This window comes from Aspergillus fischeri, genomic scaffold (genome assembly GCF_000149645.3).
Source record: "Aspergillus fischeri NRRL 181 1099437636249 genomic scaffold, whole genome shotgun sequence".
Classification (NCBI taxonomy): domain Eukaryota; kingdom Fungi; phylum Ascomycota; class Eurotiomycetes; order Eurotiales; family Aspergillaceae; genus Aspergillus; species Aspergillus fischeri.
The window spans coordinates 2,248,540-2,274,120 of NW_001509770.1; the positions used below are offsets into that span (position 1 = coordinate 2,248,540).

General features: G+C 50.4%; 7 protein-coding genes across 7 annotated transcripts; 3 read left to right on the top strand and 4 right to left on the bottom strand.

The window, feature by feature from the left end:
• Nucleotides 1-910: 910 nt before the first annotated feature.
• NFIA_015220 (uncharacterized protein) lies at nt 911-3,442 on the bottom strand (the record flags this gene model as incomplete). The annotated part of the gene is made up of 3 exons (XM_001264725.1): nt 911-1,335; nt 1,387-2,785; nt 2,834-3,442. 3 exons carry the CDS (start codon nt 3,440-3,442, stop codon nt 911-913), a joined length of 2,433 nt encoding a protein of 810 aa, XP_001264726.1.
• Nucleotides 3,443-4,896: 1,454 nt separating this feature from the next.
• On the bottom strand, nt 4,897-7,049 carry NFIA_015230 (uncharacterized protein; the record flags this gene model as incomplete). Its single annotated transcript, XM_001264726.1, has 2 exons — nt 4,897-6,605; nt 6,671-7,049. The coding sequence occupies 2 exons, from the start codon at nt 7,047-7,049 to the stop codon at nt 4,897-4,899; spliced, it is 2,088 nt and encodes a 695-aa protein (XP_001264727.1).
• Nucleotides 7,050-7,564: 515 nt separating this feature from the next.
• Nucleotides 7,565-8,460, bottom strand: NFIA_015240 (uncharacterized protein; the record flags this gene model as incomplete). The annotated part of the gene is made up of 4 exons (XM_001264727.1): nt 7,565-7,933; nt 7,995-8,132; nt 8,195-8,223; nt 8,295-8,460. The coding sequence occupies 4 exons, from the start codon at nt 8,458-8,460 to the stop codon at nt 7,565-7,567; spliced, it is 702 nt and encodes a 233-aa protein (XP_001264728.1).
• A 3,299-nt stretch (nt 8,461-11,759) lies between these two features.
• On the top strand, nt 11,760-12,733 carry NFIA_015250 (uncharacterized protein; the record flags this gene model as incomplete). Its single annotated transcript, XM_001264728.1, has 4 exons — nt 11,760-11,804; nt 11,862-11,879; nt 11,931-12,525; nt 12,597-12,733. The coding sequence occupies 4 exons, from the start codon at nt 11,760-11,762 to the stop codon at nt 12,731-12,733; spliced, it is 795 nt and encodes a 264-aa protein (XP_001264729.1).
• A 777-nt stretch (nt 12,734-13,510) lies between these two features.
• On the top strand, nt 13,511-14,767 carry NFIA_015260 (recombinase RAD51; the record flags this gene model as incomplete). The annotated part of the gene is made up of 4 exons (XM_001264729.1): nt 13,511-13,597; nt 13,687-13,766; nt 13,837-13,904; nt 13,956-14,767. The coding sequence occupies 4 exons, from the start codon at nt 13,511-13,513 to the stop codon at nt 14,765-14,767; spliced, it is 1,047 nt and encodes a 348-aa protein (XP_001264730.1).
• Nucleotides 14,768-15,251: 484 nt separating this feature from the next.
• On the top strand, nt 15,252-19,312 carry NFIA_015270 (nucleoporin Nup120/160; the record flags this gene model as incomplete). Its single annotated transcript, XM_001264730.1, has 3 exons — nt 15,252-15,894; nt 15,962-18,103; nt 18,156-19,312. The coding sequence occupies 3 exons, from the start codon at nt 15,252-15,254 to the stop codon at nt 19,310-19,312; spliced, it is 3,942 nt and encodes a 1,313-aa protein (XP_001264731.1).
• Nucleotides 19,313-19,912: 600 nt separating this feature from the next.
• abcB (putative ABC multidrug transporter) lies at nt 19,913-25,136 on the bottom strand (the record flags this gene model as incomplete). The annotated part of the gene is made up of 15 exons (XM_001264731.1): nt 19,913-20,141; nt 20,207-20,581; nt 20,639-20,719; nt 20,769-21,387; nt 21,443-21,558; nt 21,606-21,677; nt 21,732-21,855; nt 21,908-22,249; nt 22,313-22,475; nt 22,530-23,308; nt 23,364-23,597; nt 23,650-23,929; nt 23,994-24,220; nt 24,276-24,813; nt 24,912-25,136. The coding sequence occupies 15 exons, from the start codon at nt 25,134-25,136 to the stop codon at nt 19,913-19,915; spliced, it is 4,404 nt and encodes a 1,467-aa protein (XP_001264732.1).
• Between the last annotated feature and the right edge of the window lie 445 nt (nt 25,137-25,581).

The window sequence follows — 25,581 nt, forward strand, 5'->3', positions numbered from 1 at the left end:
AAAGGGGAGGGAAATGTTGGGATGTCATGCCACATGGCAGCTGTCAGGAACCAGGCACTGCAGTTCCTTGGTTTGTCTAGTTTGCTCTGGGTCTACCGTTGGGCGGTTCCATGAGGCTCATAGTAACGAGTTAATACTCACTGCCATACGTAAGCTATAGGGAAGCGAATAGTTAGTTAGTTGCAAAGGAATTACGCAAGAATTGTACTCCGTACAGATGTGAGTTAGGCACAATTCAATATTTAGACTCCGTTTGGTTACAATGGCGGCAAATACGGAGTACTCCGTCCAGCAGGCCCTTATTTCACATGGGGCACCCCAATAATACATCTACGCTAAGGCCTTGGCTGTGGGGCGGGGAAAAAATACACCTTCTGTACTCCGTACTCCGTACGAGTGTGTTGGCCGCGCAGCTAGACTCCAGCAATAAGCTCTGATGACTGAGTCCGGAATTACCCCTATATGACCATTGTGATTTGTGATTCGATAATAGTCTGGTCGTCCACCACACAGCATCGGTGGTATCAGCATAAATGGTGTTTGGCAGGGTTAGGCGCGTTGATACGCGTCCAGCCCACGTGTTTGGCGGGGTTCTTGATTGATAACAGTAGTATGGAGTATCAACGATGACACGCAATATAAGGAGCTTTAATTGAGGACAATTGATAGATCTGATGCCATACGATTCGATGCATAAATGATGAATCACGTTACAACACTATCCGTTGACAGAGGCTAAGGATTATGCAGTAGAATCAAGTAATATTTACAGTCGCAAGTTCACAAGTTCAAGACAAGGGTATCATAAAACGCCTCGAACCATCGCAAATGCAAGTCGAGACAGACCACCCAGCAACATAATCAATCATCATCCACATGCCTCGGTGCCGCTGAATCTACCTCCAGCTAATCAAGCGTCAAGCTCGCCATCCAACACCCTCCGAGCCGCATCCAACCGCCGTCGCAGAACCCGCTCCCTCTTCGGATCAGGCTGGGCAGAGGCAGTGAGCGTCTGCAGGTCCAAGCAGACCTTCCCCAGACTTTGGAACAATTGCTCCAAGAGTCGAGTATCATCGTTATTGAGACCTGATCTCCCGTTTTGTGTATTCGGGTGAGGGCTTGACGCAGCGCGCACTGTCGACACAAGCGAGGAGACGATGGAGCTCGTGGCCGACTCTGACCGCTGAACAGGAGAAAGGGTTCTCGATGAGGCGTCCGTTCCATTCGTGAGCCCGTTGTGGCTCGCCTGATTTCGTGAAGCTCGGGGTGTCCCCATGGATCCCGAATCGCCAGCCGGTTGTGCAGGCTCAGTATAGGGCTGACGACTCCGCAGTTCTGCTGACGTTAGTGACTGCCGACGTCTCCTTTAGCTAGCTCAAAACCTACCGTCGTTGAACTTCTTGTCCCAGTAGAGAACACTCTCAATATCGTCGTCGCCCTCGATGGCTGTGGCAAACGTTGCAATGGTGGACAAGGAGGCCGTACTGTCAGACCGCGAATGGCGAGTCCCGGAAGCTTCATGGTAGGGTCGTGTGGTTTCAACGGACGAGGTCGACACATTGCTCGTGCGACGCAGTTTGCTCCGCGAGTAATTGCCCAGGGCGCTGTGAAGTATGAAGTGCTCATAATCAAACGCGTCCTCGCGCTCCTCGTGCGGTGTCATTTCAATATGCTGAGGCACAGCTGGAAAGGCCTCCAAAGACTCTTCCAAGTCCTCGTCGTCCAGCGGCTCGCGAAGTATCTCCTCCAAAGCTTCGCGGTCAATGTCCGAGCCCGAGGAGCCGTCCATGTCGTAGTCCCCCTCCTCTGCATCCTCGTACAGGCTCTCATTGAGCGAAACAGCATGAGAAGCAGCACTCGGCTTTCGCTGAAGCTTTGTTTCTGGTTGTTCGGTGTGATGGTTTCTCTGGTCGTATGTAAATCCATTTCTTACGGTCTCAGATTCCTGACGTTCCTGGTGGTGATGGTTCTCCTGAGCGTCGGCAGTATGCCCACGTCCCGGATTTGACCGGAGACTCCCATTGCTGTTCTTGAGTTCCAACGCGCTCGGGTACCACTGGTCCCCCTCGGTGAACGGACTGGGCGTCCTCAAGCTCTGCAGGCTTCGCCGCCGGAGATTGTCCTCTTGAGCTTTGACCTTCAGACTGGAAATCTTTATGTGGAGCCCCTTCATCTGGTCCTGAAGATCTCGCACCTGAAGTTGTGACTGTGCGCGAGACGGAGGGTCGTGAGGGGGATGCTCAGAGTTGAATTCTTCATACATGTACTTTTTGTCAGATTCCACGTCGGGGCTTGTAATGCCTAGTCCCTTGGGCGTCTCAGAGTTGTCCCCGCTCTGTTTGGCGGAGTGTGCGCGTTGAATCGAGCCCGATGGTTGCGTTGATAAGACAGAGGCACGATGGGTGAGATAAGCTCGGGTTGTGTCATAGTGAAATGACCGTTCATCATTGTGAAAGTTGGAGGAAGTGCTCGATCCCATGGCGCTCAGGGATCGTGACAGACTAGGCCCGGTGGTCGGAGGCTCGGTCGACGCTGTTAACGGTAGGTTGGTTTCACTGTAAACCCGGGAATGTCTGTTGTTGGCCGAGTCTTGCGCCGAGGTGTACGTCGACCGAGGGCGCAGGGCTGAAACCCTGCGGTCCGCTCGGGAGATTGACTGGTATAAACCCCCGACGGGCTGCCCCAGTCCCAACGGCTGAGTGCCAGGCGCTGGCGATGGTGAGGGTGAAAGCGAGGGCGACAACCGGATCGACGATCGGGCTCGGGAGAGGTTCCCTTCCATGAGCTGCAGCCAGGTTAGTCCAGAACAATCGTCGCTGGGTGTATATCATACCGTGAGCTTTTTCTTGGCATTTTCGAGGATGCGCTCCGCTTCACTTTCCAAGATGGCCGATGACAACTCGTCATCTGGTCCCTTCTCCTTGACAATCGACATCACGCCCTGCACTTCCTCGTTCGTCGAAGCCCCCGACCCATCCGCGTTGCTCGGAGTCACCTCCTGCAGTGGCGGCTCACTCATGCTCACGACGCTGATTGTTGACCCAGAAGAGCTACTCCACGCCTTTTGGTCTCTCGTCTCCTTCTCCCCTCGCCCATATAACACAGGAGAACTAGCCAATCTCGGTGCGGAACCATGCGATGCCAGACTCAGATTCCCAGAACCTTCCCCCTTGCGCGGCAACGACCCGGTATCTTCCTCCCCGATGTCCGAAAGTCGACGGCTCGCGTCGCGACTATCCTGCAGCCACGTGTGCCGGGGAAAGTTCTTCTTCTGCGGCCGCACGGGAGGTCCATACGGTGCGCCATGCGAGCTATCGGTGCCGGGTAAACTCGGCAGGGATTTATTCCCGTAGAATGCTTGGAGATGGGAAAAGGAGGGCAAGTTGAATGGCGGAGACGGGGTGGAGGACTCGCGCTCGCCTTCGTCGAACGGCAGGATCATATCTGGATTCGATAACGTAGGGGACGGTGGGATTATTGGTGGAGACTGTCGATGTTGATGCTGCCGGGCATTGCGCCCAGAGGATGCACTATCCAGCATTGAATCCGTGATGAGGTTAATTTTCACGCCAGTGATGGGTGTAGAACTGGAGAGCGGCCGGCGTTAAGTCCACAGGTGAAGACTTGCAATCTAACATAAGGCCATCTGGGATCGACAGACGAGCGTTTCAACCCAAAACCTGCAGGTTGAAATGAATAAAAGGGATGGCAATGCAGCCCGCAGGACCCTGATCCTGATCTGTTCTATGCAGCCGCGAACCAGTTCCGAGACAATTATCGATCCGCTTCGATGAGGCGACAGAGAAAGGGTGGAATTTACGAATTAGGATTAAGAATTAATGACGAGAGGAAATAGTTAGCAAAAAAGGAAGGGCGAAAGACAAGACAAAAAAGAAATGTCGGCGGCGTGACTGATCGGGAGGGAGACAACATGGCTGTCTTTCTTTTTCTCCGATAACCCTGAACGAAGTCAACAGTCAAAAAGTCTAGTACGTACCTAGTTAGTTAGATGGACAGTATCATAGATAGCAATCGTCCTAAAATGCCTTAGGAGAGTCCATTCTTTTTGCAGCCAGGCCCAAACAGGCAGGGATCCGTGCCTGTTAGATCGTCGGCCGTTCAGGACAAATTTAAATCCAATTTCGCTTGAAGTTGGGCATGGGAAGAGGACTCCTCAGAGCAAACATGTAGGATATGTTGTGGGTCATAATGACAGTGTTGAAATCATAATGACTTTACTCAGGGTAGATATGCTGTAGCTGCCGCTGCATCTCGCAAGCATGAATACTTCCTCAGCATGGCAATAGAGACATGGGAAATGGTCAACGTCCAGGAAATAGAGATCATCGTAAATTAGATTGTTCTAGATAGATGCCGTTTTAGTTTGTTTACTTAACTGTTACCCCTGAACCAGGACCCATGGATGACTCTCGCGCTGGTTCCGCTCTAACTCCCCTCTATCTAGTCTAGATAGCTCGATTAGCATCAAGATATCTCCTGAGTCTGAGTCTCCAGTTCTTGAAGCAATAAGCATGAAGCATCTACGTAAACTTTGTTATGAAAGTAAATCGACTGTCTGATTGATTGCTATGTGATAATCCAAGCTTAATTGCATCGAGTTTTGGACGTGTCAACTGTCAACTGTCAACTTCTCCGGACGCCACTCGGCTGGCTACATTATCTAGAGTAAGAGCACGACTCCATTGTAAGACTCTGTAGTTGAATATATCATGCTTTTGATTGGCCCTAGTAGTAATGATAGACCCTGTACAAAACCCTTGATATATGGAATATGGCGATATAAAAAGATCCAAACAGATTGGCCAGACCAGACCCATGTACGATTCAACCAGAATTACAATATGCTTTTTACCATCCGCCTGCCGAATATACAACTCATCGAATCTTCTCCAGTAGCAGTTTGGCTCCGCTGCTGGTCGGTCCAGCCTTTTTCTTCTCATCCTTGCCGCTCTCCGCAGCCGCCTGCTCCAGCGCCTTCTTGCCCTTCTTGAGCGTCTTCAAGAGCTCGCCCTTCTTAGCAAACTCGTCCGACTCTGTTAGCGCAACCACAACGAACGTATTGGATCCTGTGGCCCACGTCATGATCTCATCCTTGATCTGCTCGTACAGCAGGGCATGGAAGTTCAGAGGCGGCTGCACCTTCTCCACTACCTTCTCCGCAGTGTTGAACCGACCACCCTGGACCAGGGACTTAAGCAGTCGTCCGAAGAAAGGCGAGTCCTTCATATCTGATTTGACTTGGGCGGCGGCGGCAACGGCCGATAGGGCGGGCGTCTTGTCACCGTCAGCGTCGAACAGCACCTCGGCGATGAATTGGCATCCGAAGCTGGTCTCCAGGAGAGACTCTGCGCGAGCGGCGATGAAACTAAGCAGAGTGGGAGATGCCGCCTTGACCAGCTCCTGGCGACGAACAGCAGGCTCCTTCTTCGAGGTCTCCTTTCGGATCTCCCGAATCTCCTTCAACACTGCCTGGTCGACCTCTGGTACAAGCCACTTGACGCGGTCTCCGGCAAAGGGAAAGAGAATCGGTATCCGCGCCGTCAGGTCGTTAACCTGATACAGAAGCTCATCATTGCGCGCCTCCTCTTCCATGCCTTGGTTGAGGAGCTCGGGGAAAATCAACTTCGATGTCAACTTGGTGTCATCAATGACTTCGTATGCGGCCAGGAGAACCATGTGGCCGTGGAGGTCCGCGGCCATCATCTTGATGGTATCGCGGTAAGCACGCGTGAGCAGCTTCCGATCCTTCGCATTGGAGTAGGCCAAGCTCAGACACATTACTCGCGAGCCTGACTTGGTGAAAGCGAGGTTCTTCAGAAGATCTCCTTCTTCATCTCCCTTGAGCAGCTCAATGAACTCGTTGGCCTCCGAACTGCCTGGTTTTGTGTTGAGGAAGTACTGCAGCATGGCATCGTGCAGCATTGTAAACCCGGTCGTCCGCTTCTGCACCAGCTGGTTGATCATCTCGTGCAGGAAGTGCATAATAGGCGATCTCTTCTCGGGGTTCTTCTCCAAAATCTCCGACAGCTCGGCAGATGCCTGTTCATCCTTGAATATTGAAAACTCGGGACCATACCACTCCCGAAGAAGCGTTGCCTTTTGTTGCTTGGTCGCAACCGTCCGGTAGACATCGTCCAAAATCCAGGATCCTTCAGGGTGGCGAATGAGCCGCTTAACGTGGCCATAGAACTCCGGTATTATCAGGTCGCGCACCTCGGTATCTCCATGAACAAGCAGTTTGCCGACTAGGAACTTGGCGTAGCGGCTCTGCGCCAGCTCGTTGTAGTGACCCTTGAGCTCCTGTGCGATCTGCTTCCGCTGCTCGATGTTGGCGTACTTGAGAGCCGTCTGAATGACCCGGACAGAATCGTGCTTGAAAACGAAATCCCTGACTCTCCCGTTGATAATCTCAAAAAGCTCGGCAATGAGTTTCTTCCGCTCCTCAAGCGGGACGTGAGACTTGCGACGCAGACGCTCCCACAGCTGCTTTGAACGAGCTATGATGTCGGCGTTAGGCTTCGCGGCTTTGCGCTCTTGTAGAAGGGTCTTCTGCTTTGCATGTGCTTCGCGAGAGGAATTGTTATCTAGAAAAGAAAGTATTGTCAGCCAGGTAATTCGGGACGAAAAAAGTTCCAGAGGGTCACCATACTCTTCGGGGGCTCTGCTTTCGTTGAGGCAGCGGACCCCTTGGTCTTCTGCTTCTTCTCCTGCTGAACGTCTTCCTCCTCATCATCGTCACTCGCACTACCCATCTCGACATCCTCATCCTCATCAACCTCCGAGTCCGCAATATCGTCAATATCAAAGTCGTCCTCCTCATCGTCAAACTCCTCCTCTTCCTCTACCTTCCTCTTAGACTTCTTGTCCTTCTTTCCAGACTTGACATCCTTCTTCGAACTCTTCTGCGGGACAGACTTCTTCACTGGCGCAGATTTGGAATTTTTTGTTGTCACGGGCGCAGTCTTGGTCTTGGTCCGCTTCCCACGGCGCTCATCGCCCGCATCAACGGGACGTTTTACGCCGACCATATTGTCGACTTTGTAGGCGCTGTTGGCGACTATATATCAGATGAATTGAAGGTGCTGGAAGGATTGCTTCGCTATACCCCGTACCGCTGGCTAGATAAATTTTCTTGAAGCTGTTTCTGCCGGAGAAAAGTCGGCTCACTTTTTTTTGAGGCTTGCGGGCGGTCGGGTTATGTTTGCATTGTTTGTTTCTCTGCCGATAAGGATCGGCCTTGATATAGACATTTGATATGGCATTTGATACGAGGACATAGAGAGTATATGGATGTGTTGTATATGTCATGTACAGATTAAATTCCGAGGCATTCACATGAGGATATGCCTGAGTGTCTGTCGAATAAGGCAAAAGGCTATACCGCATACAGCACATGTGAAATAGGTACACAGAGAACAAAATGCGCCCGGTTCCAAATCCTGGCTTGCACAAAGCAGTCAAACACCAAGGAATCCATTCCCCCGGCGCCTAAAATCAACTCAATTCCCAATGAATTATCCATAAATGAGTTGCGTGACACACCTCAGGCGGTTTCGGCTCCTGCACCGACAGGTGGCCTGATCGTACCTAACTCGGATTCCAAAGTGGTGGATCCCTTTTTCCTGCCTGGAATGTGAAATCCAAGATGTTGCGATGCAGGCTTTGTGTTTCCAGACGCCTGCGACTCGCCAGAAAAGTCGCTAAACCGAGAGAAGATGCCTTTCTTTTTGGGTTTGACCTCTTCGTCGTCAAGTCCCACGTCCTCAAACTTCTCTTCTTCCATAGCCTCGGGCTTCGAGAATCCGTTCGTGTGCGAGGTAGACTGCGACGTCATACGGGAGAATCGCGAGTCTAGTGAAGTTCGAGAAGGCATCGTGTCGGTGTAGCTCACTGGGGAGCGAGCGGAAATATCCTAGAACACCCGGAGTCAGCTGACATACGCTCCGGGTAAATGAAGAGACCTGCCAACTCACAAATGACCGCCGGTACGAATCGAATGATTCGCGGGATATTGAGAAGGGTTCATTATCGTCAACGAGATTTCGATGATTTGAGGATCGGTTCGAACCGGGATATTTCTTCCAGAAACTCTGTTTCTCTGGGGGCGAAGGCTGCGTTTGACAATCTTTAGTTCTGGGATCCTGGGACTTCAAGACACTTGGGATGCAAATACCGGCAGATAAGCACCGTTATCGTCGACAACTGTAGATTAAAGGATCAGAAACGTCGACTCTCATAGGGTGCTAGTGATTGTTGCGAGTATGAAAGCATACCGCTCAATTTATATTCTGGGGGTTCCTTTTCGTAGCTTTTCCTGATACTCAACGGATTGGAGTGATGGCTCTCTGTCGACACCCGGTTGTCTTCGTGCATGTTCTCAATCTCCCCACCATTGGGGGCCGCCGACCTCCTGCTCAGGAAGTTACGAAACGGAGCCATGCTGGAATGACATCTAATTCAAAATCGCAGAAAGTAGCCAGATATAGGGCTCTTAAGAGGAGCCCCGGATATATTAGGAGTGTAAGTGTGCAACTGCAAGGGAATTTGATTGATTAAAGGACAGGAACCGTGCAACACCCCCCCCCAATCTCACATGATCGGCGGCAATGTGGTCCCGTTGGTACAATGTATGGATGTCTTTCTTGGATGACGATCTTAGCGGCAACACATTAACCAGAAGTAAGGCTCGAGTCATTGCGTTCCCTCACTAGTTGTAGTTAAATCGGCCGGTAATTTGCTGCTAGCCCAGCCGTATACGTCAAGGCATCGGCAACCCCAGAAATCCTTTCTCATTAAGACAAGGGAGGGAGATTTTTTATCCCTCCCCTTGATGTATTATTTTAGACGCCCCACGTCTTTACAGTTTACGCTTGCAATTGGAGTGGTTGGTTCCCACTCTGAAAGGCTAAATGGCGCATTTTTCACAGGAACCAGCATTGATTGTAGGAACTGCGGTGGAGGGAGCGAAAGTGGAGCAGGGAAAGAGTATCCGAACCGGACACGGATACACTGAACTGCAAGGATCCCCGGAAGTAGACAGTACCTAGTTTGTGCCCGCCTCGTGCCTTCATCGAGAACGCCCCAGATCGATAAGACCATCTAATATTATAGGTGGCAATTTCGTTAACACATAGGTACTCAGGTACCTCGGTTGCGTACTGTCTTGGCAGGTCCAGGACACCTAATGGAGGGAAAATTCACCTGTATGGTTTATGCATAAATGTCCCACGAGTAAGCACGTAGTAAGTAAGGTAGTAACTAGTAGTAGTTTTGATGCTTTTTGTGCTGCACGTGATACATAGGCCTATGATACTATCATGATGCTATTATTTGCTTTTCAACGACTTCAGTTCTCACGAGACGCTTGCATCGTTTCTGGTCTTAGTTATCGGCGTATTGGTTAGGTTACTTCCCAAGGTTCTCCTTATATTCTCCTTGTAGAATTCACCATGCACTCGACTCATCAACAGGTAAATTTCAATGCCTCGTCGCCTGGAACTTTACAGTAATTCGGACCGAGAAAGAGTGGTATCCCAGATGCCATGCACCATAAGTGCCCCTTTCTCCAGGGAGGGGAAAGGCATCTTATTCGGGATCTCGGTTTAAGCGTGATCAGGTCTCGGGCTGTTAATGTCCAAGGGCAAGAGTATATAGGTACTCCCATACGCATCGGGTCTCGATTGTAGGCCCGCATGCATGTAGTTTTTCTGAGGCGTCTGAATGCGTATTCACATGTATCTGCACGGCACATAGCTAAAGGTATTTGGTAGTAGAAGAGCCGGCTAGCGCGGAGTATGGATATGCATTGTATGGACAAGGTGTATCCAGAAGGCCTGCGGAAAAGGAACCCTACAGACAAGCATCCCCGGACCTTGGAGTGACTGCCACGAAAAGCCGGTGTCCATGTGGTGGTTCAGGATATTGGCAGTCACTATGGAGCGATCCACGGCGAGTTGGGTAATTGCCCAATCTGGACACGAGCACACTAGGAGTAGGGAAAACCCTCGGCGCGGTCACTTCATACCAACTCTCTATATAGGGTCAGGGTGCTTGAGATTGGACTTCGGGGCGATCTGGAATTTCGATCTTTTGAATTGAGATACCTGTGCTGTGAGTCAAACTTCATTCCTTTGGTTTCAGTCGGGTGCCACTCGTCTATTGTGGTACTCATCTGGGGATCTTTCCAGAGACTCCGCAAAATAACGTTCACCATGGCATTCATTTCTCGATTTATCTGCGCCGCCTTTGCTATCCTGGTGGCGGGTGTTGTCCATGCAGTCGATCCTAAATCCAACATACAACGCCTCACGGGCCCTGGTGAAGACGGTCATCGGCCCCCCGAGGTGGTGGACAGACCTAAGTGTGAGGTCAGCACGGATTGTGACTATGGGCATATTTGCGATGGCCACCTCCTGAGATGCACGATAGGTTGCGAAAGTTCATCCGACTGCTTCCGAGGTCATACATGTCTGCATGGCAAATGTCTCACGGATCATGGTACCCAGTGCGCTGGTTACCATAGCTATTGCCTCGAGGATAGTGATTGCTGCTCGGGTAACTGTCGTGTAGAATTCTGGGCGCTTTGGAAGTGGTGTGGGCATGGATGACGAGCCTAGTACTATGCGGCCAATATATATTGTGCATTTGTGCTGCGTTAAGAGAGTCCTCGGTCAGGAACGTGGTGGTCGGTAGCTCGCGAAGCGACGCGAATTGCCAAGGTACAAGACACAGAGCATCTTAATTACATTACATGAGAGACCGGAGCAAACGCACAGATTGAGAAGGAATTGATAGTTTATACCAGGTGAATCAATTGATCATCATCGAAGACGGAATTGCTGGCCAGACGATGGTTGTGGGCATGGGATATTTTTTTTATTTGAGGCTATTTTCCTTAATCTGTCACGGATAACCTAGTGGAAGGCCCGCCGCTAAGTCAGTAACCTTGCTGCGGCATTTGCCAGCGGGAAAGGTGCCCGGTACGAATCCTGGGGTCGTCGTTGTACTCGTGCGAGTAATCCACGATGCTACAAGGCGCTAAGCAATGGAAGTGATACTTGAGGGAAGCAATTCTGCAGAGACACTTCCACCCTGGGATGGCGTCGCCGGAGGACACCTACCCGTTACAGGGAAATTGGCTGTTTGGCTGGACAACCGCAATCTTCTTTTTGTTTCCCTTTTTTTGCCCATTCCCCCGTTCTCCAACCACAACTTATCTATTTTTTTTTATAACATTCTCAATCACGTACTCCATGTGACCGAATGAGATTAATTACTCAATATCCTGATAGTCATCACATAAAGAATGATTGCTGATAGGGTGTCGTAGCCGTTATGAGCGTTGAGAAGGTCCGCAGTTATGATATGCTATGGCGCTGCCTTCATCTTACGATGTTATCTCTTGCGTCCACAAATCCGTGGATTTAAATCATATGTAGACTCGACATTATGTGTTACGTCAGAAGCCACTGCAGCAAACAGAGCTTTCTGACAAACGGCGCTCCTTCCATCTCTCGTAGCTACTAATACAGGGCTATGTCTCTCCTGCCTTAGACCATCCCAGCCGGCTGAGACCCTCTCAAAGTCCCTTGCCGTATCCATGCGTCCTCATATCCCTATAAATCTGCGCTGTCAAATATCGAATTGAGTACCGGTCATCGTTGCCTCACTGCGCCCGTCCTGCCTGTACGCTCGACACACAGACGTCTCACTGGCGAGAAGCCAGCAAAGCATACACGATGCGGTTCTGGGTGGATTGGGCTCTCTGGCAAAAACTGAGCATGGTAAGTTCGACGAGGTCAATGATACAAAGTGATCGAACCTAATGGCAAATGGAACAGGTTCTTGCAGTTCTCCTGGTAAGATCGACTTTCCCCATGTTCACAAAAACGGCACTGATCATCTCACAGGCGATAGTCCTCGTCTACGCTTTCTGCGTCCTTGCGTATAACCGACGAATGACCAGAAAACATGCCGCCGCTGAAGCGTATCAGAGAATGGAGCGGGGCACCGAGCTACATCCGGTGTCGACTGGAGGCAGCGACATACCATTTGGCGCCCGGGCGCTGGAGAAGGGTGTCCAGGTAGATGGTATTTGGATTTCTACCAGCAACACTTCAAGCCCAGCGCAGCTCGCAACCCCAAACGCAAGCAGGCCGACGACGCCAGTCGTAAAGCAAACACATAAATCCTCGGCTGCTGACATGGCAAGCGATGTACAATCCCGCTGGCACAAGGAACAGTCTGCTCTCAAGGCAGTTGGTGGTGACTTTCGACGATTTGTGGCGCCGTCCAGAAAAGAGATCGCGGATAGCAGCAAGTCCAACAGCGGTGATTCCGGCAGACTTCCTGGGAATCAGCTTATTCATTCAGATATTGTTACGCCTCAGGAGTCCCAAAACTCAGTCGGATCAGATAGACGATCATCGCGAGGATTCTTCGGCCCACATAGCTCATGGCTGACAAAGTCCCCCGAGAAGACCAAGCGGAAGTCGGTCGCTGACGGTGAGTGCATTGAAGAAATTGATATGGCTGCTGTGCTTTTCAAGATGCTAATATATCATCTCTAGCTCTAGGGCACCGTCGAGGGCAATCGTCGGAAGATTTCAGGCGCAGGATCAGCAGGTTGATCGAGGAAAATATCCAAACGCGTCCGAAAGAGGAATTCCAGCTGAAGCCTCTACCGCGAGATGGCGTGCATCGACACAAGTAGAGATTGCTTCCGGCTACTCACAATCATGATATTCCTTTTTCTGCGTCACGAGAACAATTACGCACGTTCCGAAGCAGTTGCGTGACGTAGCTTCTCGATTATCCAGAGATATATTCAAAGCGACCTGTCCTCGGCTCTTTCGGATGAACCTACTCGCATTCGTACATGATGCCTCCGCTCACTCATACATACTAGGCTGAGATGACCAAGCTCTTCAAACGTCGAGGGTAACGATTGTATCTTATATAGTACAAGCTTGAATATTCCCTTGAGTCAGGATTATGCTCTTCGCTGCTCTAATGATCTCATATCTCGAGTGACATCTCACAGAGATAGTAGCAATAAGATCTAGGCCTCGCCGTAGCACTCCACTGAGTGAGCCGTCCGATAGTGGGTTGAAATCTGGCACTTGCAGCCTCTGTTATCGCTGTTGTTGGATTTGATCGTTGGCGTTACCCAGCCATCTAGGCTGACATGACACGTGACCTCGTGAGCGTCAGGACGCGTCCGCGATCTCCCTGATTGTTTAGTTGAGTTACGACCAAGCGATTTGCCACATTAATGAGCTGAAGCTTCCCCTGTTGAGTCATACTGCCGAATAATCTGTGGCAGCGCCTTTGAGTCTCTAATTTTTGAGCTGATTAATCCGTGGATTAACGCAGAAACCTACGGATTGACTGAAAAACGCGTCCTTTCGCGACAAGACCACTTCTTTGCCGGGTTTGTGGAAGTACTAAGAGCGCCTACACGACTTGATCTGCTTTCTCAGTCAACAGCATGACGGCAGACATGGAGACTCAAAATGAGTATGATGAGAGCGGATTGCCAGGCCCAGGCGCACCCACTCCACTGTCAGCTCTGGAGGTGAGTAACCGAGGAATGAGATGAATGCTACGATACCATGTGTCTTTACGGCAACAGACAAGGAGAATTTGCTGATACAGTTTGTATAGGGAGTTGCAGGGTTGACCAGTAGAGACATCAAGCTCTTCGTTGATGCGGGCTATCACACAGTCGAGTCAATCGCATATACGTAGGTCTTCCTATGCATACTTCAGGCCAGCGTAATTCATAGAAAACTACTTACACTCTAAATGATACAGGCCGAAGCGATTGCTGGAACAGATTAAGGGGATTTCAGAGCAGAAGGCGACCAAAATCTTAGTTGAGGGTGGGCCAACCCAGTCCCCTGAACATCGTGTCTGTCTGACTTACTTTATAGCCGCCAAACTCGTGCCAATGGGCTTCACAACCGCCACAGAGATGCACGCCCGACGAAGCGAGCTTATCTCGATTACGACAGGGTCCAAGCAACTAGATACATTATTGGGAGGAGGCATCGAAACGGGGTCGATCACCGAGATCTTCGGGGAGTTCAGGACAGGAAAGAGTCAAATATGTCATACGCTTGCCGTCACCTGTCAACTGCCGTTTGATATGGGTGGAGGCGAGGGCAAGTGTCTCTATATTGACACCGAGGGAACTTTCCGTCCGGTTCGTCTATTAGCGGTGGCCCAGCGTTATGGACTGGTAGGAGAAGAGGTTCTGGACAACGTCGCCTATGCTCGAGCCTACAATTCAGATCATCAGCTCCAACTACTCAATCAGGCATCTCAAATGATGTGTGAGACGCGTTTTTCACTTCTTGTTGTTGACTCCGCCACCTCGTTGTACCGGACGGATTTTAACGGTCGTGGTGAGCTGTCGTCTCGACAGACGCATCTCGCCAAGTTCATGCGGACCCTGCAGCGACTGGCGGATGAATTTGGAATTGCTGTCGTCATTACAAACCAAGTAGTCGCTCAGGTTGACGGTGGTCCAAGTGCGATGTTCAATCCCGACCCGAAGAAGCCCATTGGTGGTAACATCATTGCGCATGCCAGTACGACCAGATTGAGCTTGAAGAAGGGTAGGGGTGAGACCAGAGTTTGCAAGATCTATGACAGTCCATGTCTACCTGAAAGTGACTGTCTCTTTGCCATCAACGAGGATGGAATAGGAGATCCAAGCCCCAAGGATCTGGAGAATGATTAGTTGCATTATCGGGACCTTTCCCACGACGTTCGGATGCCATGACGATTCTTCGCATTTTACTCAGGTACATATATTCTTATCCTTGTTTTCTAGCGGGCAATGTATATCACACAGAGTCTTAATAGATTGATGCGAGCATGTTCCGATGGTTGACACTGGTGCCGCTGAAAGTGTCCATGTAAGAAATATGTAGATTTCTTTTATGCTCTTCGCCTGAAAGGAAAGTTCATCCGCACTTAGCTATGCAATCTGAGCCAAAATGATCGTTCTGATCATTTGTTGTCGTCAGTGACCAACACTAACACCGCGTTGCTTCAACCCGCGCCAAGACCCTGCTTTTTTTTAAGTAGCAAAAGAGCTTCAGCTTCCGCCTTGCAACTCCGCCAAATCACAACACATCCATTCCATCTGCCTCGATATCGGCCATGGAGGCTTGAGATCACCATTTACATATTTGTGGAAGGTGATCTAGTGTCAATCCGCCATGGCGAAAATCTATAAGGACACAAGGGTCGACCTTCGGCCATACTCGCCGAACACCGTCGCCAACATCCAGATTCCAAACCAAGAGAGCTCGCGGAACCGCGCCCGATTTTCGATAGCCTCATCCTTCGCGAGTCCTGAAGAACCAGCCGCGAAAGACGAGGAGGAGTTTTCTCGCCGATACCTAGCTACACAGGGGTCAATTTACTTCCGGAAACACAAAGTGTATCCCCGAACCTTTCTCTGGCGGGTGGTTAATGACAACAAGGTCCTGGAGATCCAGTGCGTGGATTTGACAAAGGGAGGAATTGAGCATCATGAATACGACATAACATTACGCTTCGACTTCCAGGAAGAGATCCTTCCATCCGGGGTTGATATCGCTGACTTGGAGGATCATGACGTGTTGAGTGTGTTTGTGATCACGGCTTCCAAGCAGCTGCACACGTTGACTCTGCGCCCGGAGTTCTTTCGACGACTAGCGGCAATTGATGAGAATGTATCTGAGTGGTGTAAATCATGCACACCGGCACCTCTGGCTTTCTCGCATCCCCATCGGTTACATGCGAGCAGTCCGCTCGAGTTGTTTATTTCTCTTGATAGCGGCGCGCTGCTGCGCCTGACTAGGAGGGCTGGTGACGATAGTACTTTCCCTTCCGATACCTTCTTCCTAATGCGAAAGTGTTGTACTAACTTTTTGTTGCTTTAAAGGCTCACATTGGACTCCTTTGACATTTGACGAGAGAACCTGGGGGGCGTCGATTCGCGGTCTCGTTCGATGGCATGCACAACCCACAATCAAGTACCAGGGACGCAACCTCGATGTAAACGCGGCCAATGCGATTGCCACTACATCCGATCAGACTTATGCATTCGCAGTTTGCTTGAACCACACTCTGAAGATATGGAACCTCGCTACGAACAGACTAGCCGCCACGAAGGATCTCTTGGACCGACCAGTACAACAGCAGGAATCTGCAGCATACTCGTTAAACCCCGCCGAATCATCGTTCATCCGTGTGTTTAATGTGGAGAGAGCGCTGGATGGCGGTTATCGCTACTACATAGTCACCTATTCACCCTTCGAGGATGGGCGCTTTAAATTCTGGGCTGTCAAAGGAGGCCTGACGTCGCAGCTGGTCGTCGAGGACCTCTTTCCTGATGCTGCACTGACACCGTTAGACCCGGACTCTACAGGCAGCATGTTTTGGAGTATCGCTGATTTCCAGGTCAAGCCCATGGAGGAAGGGAAGCGCATGGAGCTGTGGGTGCTGTGGAGAAATAACAGCGTGTACCAACTGTATACACTGCATTTCAGCTTCGAGACGCTGGTTACAGACTGGGCGGCGAATTGGGTGTCTACGGCCGTGGACACGCGGACACATGCATCATTACCCGCTGTTACATCGGAGGATGCGCTGGACCCGACGGAGAAGTGGTTGAGCTTCCTCCTACAGCCGAACCGATACTCGCCGGAGGTACTTGAGACTGCTTTGTCTGTTTATCAGGAAGCACTTCGGCCCCTGTCCTTTCCTACGGCACCAAAGAAAAGCGCCCCTCTTCAAGAACGACTCTGTTCGACGGTCGCTGCCACAGTTTCCCTTCGTAAGTATGCGGAGGATGATATGGATTTTACGAGGTACCGGGCAGACACAGACTCCAAATGGCGCCAATTCTGGCAGATCGCGGAGGACATCAACAAGCGAAGATTCGCAGCGATTCGCCTCGCGTATGATGTCTACAACGAAGTTCCGTGGATGCTTTTCTCGGATAGCTGTGCAGTCATTCGCGAATGTAGCCCTACCGAGTTGCTTCTGCATAACTCAGGCTCCGAGCTTCGAACAGAAGGGCCCAAGATAGCCGACCGGTGGAGCCACAGGAACCTGGGCTCGGAGATTGGCGATTTGTTCGAACAGGCATCGTTCTTGTTGAGGGTTGCTTCCGGTTTCAGGAAACGTTTCCCCCCTGATCTCGAAGCAGCGTGCCACTGCGCCCTTGAGGCAGAAGTCTATGCGGAGCCTTCATCGTCCATCCCAGACCGGATGGATGCGTTCCGTGAGCGGTGCGACTTTACCGAGCAGGTTTCCAATAAAACCTATGACGGCCTGCTTGCTGCAATGAATGAGCGTCTGAATATTTACAACTTGTCGAATGATGTCTTCTACACCATCATTGACACGATACCTCTCGGCTTCCCCGGCAAAGATTCCGAACTTCTTCCCACTCATTTCGGGGTGAAAGTAACCGTCAACGGCGCCCAGGAGACCATCGAGAACACACGGCAGCTTCTCATCGACCTGTTACTCCTCGTGGTCTTTGTGGACGGAGAGGTCCAGCAGGAGGACGGGTCGACTCTCGATGCCGGTGATCTCTTTGCTACGCTCACCTCTCTCTTGAGGGAATACGAGATGATGTCCTGGCTCAGCTCGAACGTCCGAACGTGTGTCGACAAGTCTCCGAGCGTCATTAGTGATACGTCCAACTCGACGTTCTCCCTGAAAGACTCTCCACCCAAGGGCAATGGCGAGCGAGTAGTGACTATCTTGGAGGATCTGTTCGCCACTGATATTAAACCTCGCCAAGCCATTGGCTTGCCCCAGAGCTACACACTGACACTCGGTATTCGAGATGTTCTTTCCTGGGTGACTCGCCAAGGGGAGGTGGCCTACCCGAACGCATTGGTTTACATTCAGTGCGATCTCATTGCGAAGAACAACATTGACCTTGCCTGGGATTTCCTGCGCTTCCAAGCAACCACATCATGGTCAACTTATGTGAAGGGTCGTTTATATGTGGCGATGTCCGAATTCGACACTGCGGCTTTGTACTTCCGTAAGGCTGCATACCTCCTCTGTAAGTTATACTTGGCTGTGTACTTCAATCCCAACCGTCTAACGTATTACAGCATGTGGTAAACCTCTCGGCAACTTGCATGAGATGTCATCAACGCTACTGGACATCGTCTCGGTAGACTGCTTCCACAACGGACTCCCCAAATACTTCCAACATATCTTGTCGATATTCGAACAGGCGCGATCCTTCTCCCACGTTGCAGACTTTGCCAGCCTTGCACTACAAGCGCTCGCAAGTGAGAATAGGAACGAAAAGGACCCGGAGCGTATTAATATGCGCACCGACCTGCTCTCGCGTCTTTTCTATGCGTCGTTGAAGACCTGCCAATTTGACCAGGCCTATTCAGCAATGTCTCGATACGAGGATCATGCGCTGCAGCGATCCGCCCTCTCCTCTCTTATCACCGCCATATTGAATGCATCCGGACCAGGCCTGTCTGGACTTCAGCAGATTCTACACTTTCCCACATCTCTCCTCCCAAATATCGCCACTCATGTAGATGACACACTTGTCTCCCTTGCTCGGAAGCAGACCTCCTTCAATTCTCTATTGGAAGCCGGAACAAAGTGGGCCGACACCACACCAGATTATCAGCGCATCCTGCAAGCATACCGTGTTGCCCGTAATGATTATCGCGGAGCTGCCGAAATCGCGTATCGAAACGTCCAACGTCTAAGACATGCTAGAGACAGCCCGTCGAATCATCTGGTTCTTGCCAAAGGCAGAGATACTGACGATACGCGGCAGACGGTTGAGGAGGACGACCCGGAGAGCAAGGAAATCCGCAACGAGCTTCTGTCTCTGATCAACCTACTTGGCTGCGTTGACAAGAGCGAAGCCTACATCCTCGTCGAGAAGGAAGATTCGACGTCTGTGGTCCGCCGCCGCAGCGTTCAAGCGGACGATGACGGCAATGTCTTCATGGACGATGCAGATACCAGCTCTCTTACACCCACAGGATCTAGACGCAGTATCAGCTCCAGCACAAGCGCTATCAAACCTCATACTCGCAAAGATAGCAAGTCCTCGGTCTCCGGTGCGGGTGTCAACAACCACCGCCAACGGCGAGTCATAGTGACTCTCGACCACCTCCGTCGCGAATACCAGTCTGAGCTGGACCGAGTCAGCAGAATCGAAAGAGGAGATTGGGAATTCGGGCTTCTTGATGCGCCGGAAGCAGATAATGATGATACAATGCTCCTTGCCTAGATGCGCGACTTGAACAATCTTTGTTCCTCAGAGTTTAGACTCGGGCGTTGCACCTGGAACTTGAAATTCGACTTTCTGTATCGCGGATAAGAGACATGGGGCTCCATGATTTGTTATTTACTGGATGGATTCTGGCCTGATTTGATCGCAATTGCAACATATGGTGCCAAATAGGACGGATAATGTTTCTCTCTACCTCTTCTCATCTACCTCCTCGTTTCTGTTATTGAATGTTTAAGCAGCAGTACTGTACTGGGTAGTCATAGTCATAGTCATGTCATGGTCAGGAGTGGGAATAAATACTTGCAGTTTGCATTTTCGTCTTGATGACTTGCGTCTGGTCGTGAACTGCTACGTAGTGGCCTTGACTCTAACATGACTCGCTTGACAAGACTGATGTGGCTGAGACTATTTGTCGCTGCTGGTATGTATGCAAAATTGGAGTCCTACTCTTGCCCGAAAAGCCATGATGATTAGAGGTATTATTTATATTTATTAAAGCATGTAGGCCATCCTAGTCCCAACCGTACTCCGTACTTAGTATCGAAAAACCCTAGAATCCTGCATCATGCACTCTGGCTCAGCAACGCTAGCAATCCACTACTGCTCCTCCGTCATCGAGCTCGCATATAGTCTGCTGAAGTAGGAGCCCTCCGTGGAGAGAAGGGTACATGGATCCCCGGATTCCACGACGCGGCCCGCGTCAAGGACAACGACCTTGTCGTAGTCGAGGATTGTCTCGAGTTTGTGGGCGACGGCGAGGATGGTGTGCGTGCTGAACTTCTCTCTGATGACTCTTTGCATGATTTCGTCTGTCTTTGCGTCGACGCTGTGGTGGATATGGTCAGTATGATATCCTTTGAGTAAGGTGGAAGAGATGAGGTCGTGACGTACTTGCTTGTAGCTTCGTCTAGGACGAGGACCTTCCCTGGCCGGAGGATAGCTCGCGCGAGACAAAAGAGCTGTTGTTGGCCTTGCGAGAGGAAGACCTCGCTGATGTCGGTGTCTAGTCCGCCTTTCTCTTGGATCTTGGTGTAGAGCCCTACAGACTTTAGGGCTTCGATTATGGCTTTCTCGGCGTGGGAGCCTTCGGGGTCCATGTTGCGTCTAATGCTGCCTTTGATTAGGAGCGGGCTTTGAGATACGCCGTTGATGCGTGAGCGGATCTCTTGACGGGGGATCTTGGTAATGTCGACGCCATCGATATGAATACTTCCCGAGCTGAGCTCGACCATTCGGAAGAGACTCATGATCAGTGAGGTTTTGCCGCTGCAGTGGTGTAATTAGATATTGGCTCGGTCTGAATGGGGATCAGACGGGACTTACCTGCCTGTCCTCCCGCATATTCCGACTTTCTCTCCTGATTTAATTGTCAAAGACACATCACGCAGGACTGGCTCCGAAGGTCTTCACATGGCGTTAGTGGGTATCTATAGCTTGAAGGCAATCTGCATACCTGTACTCTGCCGACACTGATTTGAATTCAATGTCCCCTCCCCAAGGCCAGTTGGGAGGCACGTCGTCCTTCTCAGTCGGCGAGTCCTCTGAGCTGACGGTCTCGGTGAAAGAGCGGATACGCACGATGGAGCCAATATGCGTCTCAAGGTTTGTCCAGAAGGTCACGAGCAGCTTGATGCTTTGGCTGAACAATATCACGTTCAACAACGCCACGCCAACGTCACCTGCGCTGATCGTCCCTCTCAATGTCACCACGAGGACAATCAGTATGATGGCAATTGCCGCTACGACCATGTCCAGCGTCAGGGTTAGCCAACGCTGAATAGCGTACAAGAGGTAGAATGGTCTCTGCGAATAGTCAAGCAGCTGAAGATTCTTGTCTTCCAGGGCTCGCTGCCAGCCGAAAGCTCTCAAAGTCACCAGGCCGTTGAGGCAGTCGCTGAAATGAGAGTATAAAGGTGCCTTGGCTTCAAGGTCCAAGAACCGCAGTTGCCGTGAAGTCCGAAGGTATACCTTCTGGATTGAGTATACGGTGAGAATCACCAACGGAAATGAGATAGCTGCATATCTGGAAGCAATACCCATGAGGATCATCTGGGCGAGACAGAGGACCAAAGCTAGAGAATGTATGGTGAGCGACCTGCCAAACGTACAACAGCGTGGCGCACTTACTGGCAAACGTGTTGATGGCTGCAACTGGGAGCTCCATATCAATGAGCTGCAAATCCTGGCTAAACCGATTGAGTATAGAGCCACTATCCGTTGCCGCAAAGAACGACATGGGAGCGCTAACAACAATTAGAGACATGTATGGGAATGAAGACTCGTGACGCACCTCAGAACTGTTGCTAGCAACCTTCTATGAAAGCTTTCACCAGATTTGGGTACCATGTTTATCACCATCTCCCTAAAACGCATGTCAGCCCTTGCACGTCGTCTTTAGGAGTTAGGGCTTTCTTACCAGCAGCCGATGATTAGAGAAAGCATGCCGACAGCACCGAGCATTGCGTAAATTCCGAGATAATATCCGGTACGGCCATTGGGGTCTTCCTCGTTTGAGATTGCCCACCATTTGACCCAGATGCCTGTCATGTCGGTTAGCACGAGACGCTAAAGACGGAGTTACAGACACCGTACTTGGAAAAGATATGCAAAACACAAATCCTGAGATAGCCACTAGGAAGATCACCGTTGGCAGCCAGCCAATTGATCGAATGTAGTACAAGTAGATCGACAAATCGCCGCTCTGCCTTAGTGGGTCTTCTTTGATTGCCTCTGTCTTGCTGGGTCGCAAAGTCTTCGGTTGAGCAAGGTCGGTTACAGAAGGCTTGTCGATTTTGGACTTCCATTCAGGCAAGCCCAACCCGAAGCTTGAGACATAACCTCCAGCAGCATCGAGTGCCTTGAAGCTTCCTTGCTCTGACGCATGGCCCATTTTGTCCAGCACCACGATCTGATCGGCATAAGGTAGTCTTTTGGCTATAATTATTTGTATCTGATCAGTATGGACACGAAAGTCATCGTTAATACTAGGTAACACACCTGACGATGAAGCAACTATGATTGTCGAGTTAATCTTGCGTAGCAAGCCATGGATGCCAACGAGACTGTGAAAGACGTAGTCCTCTGTTGCCGCATCCAGGCCGCTGAACGCATCATCCAGGATGACAATATCTTTCCTAGCGTACACAGCTCTTGCAAGGGCCTATGTTCATTCATCATATTAGCGAGACTTCGTATCGTAGGGCACTGAACCTACAATTCGTTGGCTTTGCCCTCCACTCAGAGCAATTCCCTTGCTCCCAATCACTGTTTCGTCTCCTCGTGGTAATTGTTCAAAGTCTTGAACAAGAGCACAAGCGTGTACAACACTTGCATACCACTCTTTGTCAAAGCTTGACATGGCAACGATGCTCTCCCGAATGGTTGCATTCATATGCCACGGAGTCTGGTCGCAAAATGCAACGCTGTCGGACGAGAGTCTTATATCCCCATTCACGCATGGCACCTCGCCGAGAATAGCCTTCAGCAATGTTGACTTGCCGCAGCCGGAGGGCCCAACAATCATAGTGAAGCTTCCCCGCGCGATTGAGATTGTTAAACCCTTTAATACAGGCTCTTTCTCAACATCCCAGGCAAACGTTGCATCCCTTACTGTCAGTGCATCGTGGTACACAGATTTCGCACAATGGATCGACCGATTCGAAGCAGTTTCAGATAGCGTGGCGTCAGAATCATCCACGAGAACCAAAGCTTTCGGCTCAAAGCTCTCATAAGAGGTGTGTAACGGCTTAAGCCGGCAATCAACGTGATCGTCTTTCTCAAGGAACTCCTGAATACGGCTGAAAGAACCAATAGAGCCAACGAACGTCATTAGAGCCATGACAAGAGAAAGGAGTGGATCTGCTAGTAGTGCAAAGAGTGACAAGGATGTATAAGCTGTAGACATATCAAACGCAGAAGTCTTTCCTCTGCTATGCATTATGCCATAGAAAGCCCCGAGTGCGAAGATAGGAGCGAAGATGCGAGTGGTCCAACCTACATGGGACCGTTAGAGACCAGGAAATCACGCTATACAATGAGATCAACATACCGAGAGCCATATTCCAGACTAAGAGTCTCCGAAATCTCTTCGAAATCTCTAGTTCCTCCAGCCGCAGCCCGTGCAGGCTTTTCATAATGGCAGACTTGAGACCCAGCATCTTGATTCCCTTCATTGAGCCAAGCATTGAAGCGGTGGATGAAATGCGCCTTTCAATAGCTTCAAGCCACACTGCCTGCCTAGCCATCACAAAAGACAGTGCGATAAGGCATCCGATAAGAGCCACTGGTCACGGTCAGTTGGCTGATTGCAAAGCCTGGAGAGATGCAAATCTTACCCAGAGCAACTCCTACAGGAACCACACAAGCGACACCCAATTCCCTCTCAAGCAGGTAAATTGCCAAGGCTATTTCAGCGGCATTACCCCAGATATCATGGATTGTTTGCCAGCCCTGAACAATCCTTTCAATATCCGCACTCATTAAGGTGAGGGATACAGCGGGATCGGCATCTTTGATACCTAGCCTGCTTGCTTTGTTATAGATCATCGAGACGACACCTCCTCTGACCATGGTAATGGTGCGATATGTCATGTGCTGGTACTGGCCCATCGTAACCTAGTGTAGGCGGTTCAACGTTAGAAGGTCACATATTGCGAACGGGAAAGACCCGCGTACTCACTCCCATTCCAGTGTAAACGAGTATGTAGGCACCTATCAAACCATATCCGATGCTGTTTGTGTGATTGTTCACCGGTTCCGTGGAGAAGGCTAGGGCTCGGTGTAGCAGCAATGGCTGACAGAAATTCAAGGCGGCCAGGCATGCTCTTGGAGGCACAGCTGAGAGAAGAGGCCATTTGAATGCTTTTAAGGAGATGAACAGCAACGTATTTGGTTTCTTCCTGGGGACTAAACTCTTGTCAGTTCGGTCTATATGAGCAGAGAGTCAGACTTCGGATGGTACCTTTGTCCCAGAGAGTCTCCAAGGTGCTGTACAGTCGTCTGGAACTCAATTGCTTATCGAGGACGAAAAGATCTTCGACGGCGAGGAGCTTGGAGAATCCCGATCGAAACAACGGATTCAGCCATAAGAAGAACAAGCGATTGAAAATCCCTGCTGTAGCTTCGGGAGGATACCCCGAGTACCCCTTTCTGAGAATGTGCCTCTTTTCCACAGCCTCAAGGATGAGAAGAAGAAACTTGATTCCGACTGTGACCGAGGTCAGGATGGCAATTGTTTCGTCTGTTTGGCCACTGCTGCGCAGCCATAGTGTTCTTGTCTTTGCTATGTCAAAGAGCAAAGTGACAAAAAGGTAGATGTTCAGAAGGAAGGATGGCGTGGTTGACCGTAGATGTTCAGCGCAAGACAGAAGACATAGGATAAAAAAGCCAACAGTTGTAATGGCGTTTGCTGCAATTGAAGCCTGGGTTCTGGTCGCAGCTGGAAGCGCCCAATAGACTGTGAGGACCAGTTGAACGATGCCTAAGGCAATCCACGCAGTCTACAGCATCAACAACCAAAAGGGAAATGGTAAGCAAACGTCTGGAAATTCACAGAGGGACTGCACTCTAGGTACAAGAGGAAATTGGAGAAACGTACAATCTTAGCCCATAAGAACCACGAGGCTACAACTTTTGCTTGTCTCCGGAACAAATGATAGAGTCGAAACGGTGCGATGATCAGGACGATCCCCAACGGCAGGATCCCCAGGATGAGCTCCTCAAAAAGCAAAGAGAAGTCGAAACCGCCTCGACAGGACAGTGCAGGAACGTGCAGAGTGTTGTCCACCTGCTGGCATGACAGAGGTGGTGATGATCCTCTCATGACTACAATCTAGGTGAAAGTTCCATCTACATTCGAGGTCTTGAGTATGGACGCGTGGACTGATGGCACGGAGATAGCCTTATACCTGATGCTGGATGATCGACTAATCCAAATGACCCAAAGTATCCCTCGACCTAAATCCAGAGCTTACGATCAAAGTTCAGCAATGATGTTCCCTTGTGCCAGCAAATGTCTCATGGTGATCCCGCTGAGATGTATTTCAGCTTCCCCAAGGCTATCATAGGCGAGTCTCGTATGACTTGCGCCGAAACAAAAAAAAGTATCTGATGAATTGTTGCTTTGCGAGGCGTTCCTCTACTTGCTTAGGCCAGCTGAGGTCAAAGTCTTGCCACCGGCCTACCTTACACTCAATGGCTTGCTTCCAACTACGTTAACTTCGTACGGAGTACATTGAAGAAGAATAACCATGATATCCACCGACGAT